Source organism: Orycteropus afer, unplaced genomic scaffold (assembly GCF_000298275.1).
Source record: "Orycteropus afer afer isolate SDZICR_OR568_19922 unplaced genomic scaffold, OryAfe1.0 scaffold00606, whole genome shotgun sequence".
NCBI lineage: Eukaryota > Metazoa > Chordata > Mammalia > Tubulidentata > Orycteropodidae > Orycteropus > Orycteropus afer.
The window spans coordinates 1,379,190-1,381,113 of NW_006922193.1; the positions used below are offsets into that span (position 1 = coordinate 1,379,190).

A 1,924-nucleotide genomic window follows, 5' to 3' on the forward strand; every position below is an offset into this window, starting at 1 on the left:
ATTTTAATTAACCCACCAGCCACTCCTTGGAAGGAAGGTTGGGCAATCCTACTTCCGTAGTGATACTGCCTCGGAAACCTGAGTCAGGGCCGACTCGACGGCACATAACAACAACAACAACATATATATATATATTTTAAAGAACATAGCTCCTCGCCTTCAGATTTAACATAATCCATTTTGTGGTTTTAAAACAGAATGTGACGTGTGAAAACAATTAACCCTTCTTAGCAATCAAAACAAGTGCACTTAAATTTCTCTGTGGGTAAAGTGCCTGACAGTTACTTAGGGAAGTTTCTCTTCATAACATTTCAAGATCTATTCAGAACTTCAAACTGGCATATTGGAGAAGAGGGAGCTCGAATTTGCCCCTGCATTTGAAAATCTTAAATGCTAATGTTAAAGAACTATTCCTAAAAGTCACTAGAGACTTGTAAATCATTTTCTGAGTTCATTAAGCAGGACTCTCAAAATTTTATATGGCATTTAAAAATATTTAAATTCCACTCTAATGTATTTATTGAAAACCTAGGAAATCCAAGCACACAGTTACTCATTGACATTCCTATTCCAGGGTGCTTTTAACTCAGAATTGTTACCTTTGCACTTTAATGAAAATGAAATCTTCACAAGTCAGCTAAAGTCCTTTCAGGATTGCAGCATGCCTGACATTTTGGCCAATGAGTGAACTTAATACATTTTTTAAACAGACTTTCCCCTCACTTTGATTCAATAGCATTAGGTAAAGTGAAATATATTTTGCCAGGCACGTTCAAACAAGACAGAGACCAGTATTCACAGAAAATAAATATTATATGGGAATGAAATTTGGCATTAAGCCAACTATCATACCTAAGCCTTTGTTTAACTTAGTTTGTGCTAGAAGACTGGAATTAAGTCAAGAAAAAAATTCTATTTTGTGAAGACTTTGATGTATCTTGCTCCCCCTCTATAATTTGGCTATAAATATTTGAAAACGACATTAGTTTTAATTTGAGTTTCAACCTAGCAATCACAACCCCTGATTCCTTAGGTGGACATTTGTAAGGGACCTGCTTGGTGATAAAACTGCCTGAAACTGTTTCCCGAACAGCCACACAAACCGTTTGAGTAAAGCAAAATATAAACTGTGTCTTAAAATCCCTAGAATTTGTTAGCAGCATTTTCGGTAAAATACCACCTAAATGTCTCCATCATGAAATGCCACAGCCCCTTATAGGGCTCAAAGGGCAAGTTGCTAAATGCATAATTAACCTTTGGAAAGCAACAGGACAACAAAGTAAACATATAAACATTTTAATGTGTATTTAATGTTCAATTTCTTGAAAGATAACAACAATCAAAACCAACAAACAAAAAAGTATCAAAAAGATTTTCAAGGATCATATGATTCATCTGCCAAGAAGACAGCTTACCGCGAATTTCAAAGGTCTGTAAGCATCAGAATAAAAATAGAACTTTTTAAATTCTTTGTACATGTTGTCTCCTTTTCTTGGAGCAAATCTCTTGAAAGTTCTCTCCTTAGTTACAGGGTCTTCTTCAAGTTTGTAATCATTCATTCGCTCACATACTTTATCCAAAAGGTCTGTTAAGAATGCCTCAGACTGAGCTAAGGGAATCTATTAAGAAAAAAAATGAGAGGAAACTTGTCTTAATTTTAATACTATTTAAAGATATTCAGATGAATACAGATGGAAACATACGCAATCCTCCACTAATACAAACATTAATTTCCAAATACAAATAGTTATTTATGCAATTATATTATTTACGTAATTTAAGAGGTTAGGTCATAGTAAAAGTGCACATATTTGAAAGTTGACAGAAAAAAACTTTATATTCAAATTAGAAATTATACATATAATCATTTCTAAAAGTCATTCAACCTGCAGAATAAGCCATTAAGCACAGAGAATGGTTACAA

At 33.7% G+C, this 1,924-nt stretch overlaps 1 protein-coding gene across 1 annotated transcript in view; it reads right to left on the reverse strand.

The window, feature by feature from the left end:
- The window catches only part of CNPY1 (canopy FGF signaling regulator 1), a 6,305-nt gene extending 4,692 nt beyond the window's left edge, over positions 1–1,613 (reverse strand). The window contains exon 1 of the mRNA XM_007956322.2: positions 1,416–1,613. Coding sequence (XP_007954513.1) covers positions 1,416–1,559 — 144 coding nt within the window. The 5' untranslated portion in view covers positions 1,560–1,613. The remainder of the gene's footprint in view (positions 1–1,415) is intronic.
- Positions 1,614–1,924: the final 311 nt, after the last annotated feature.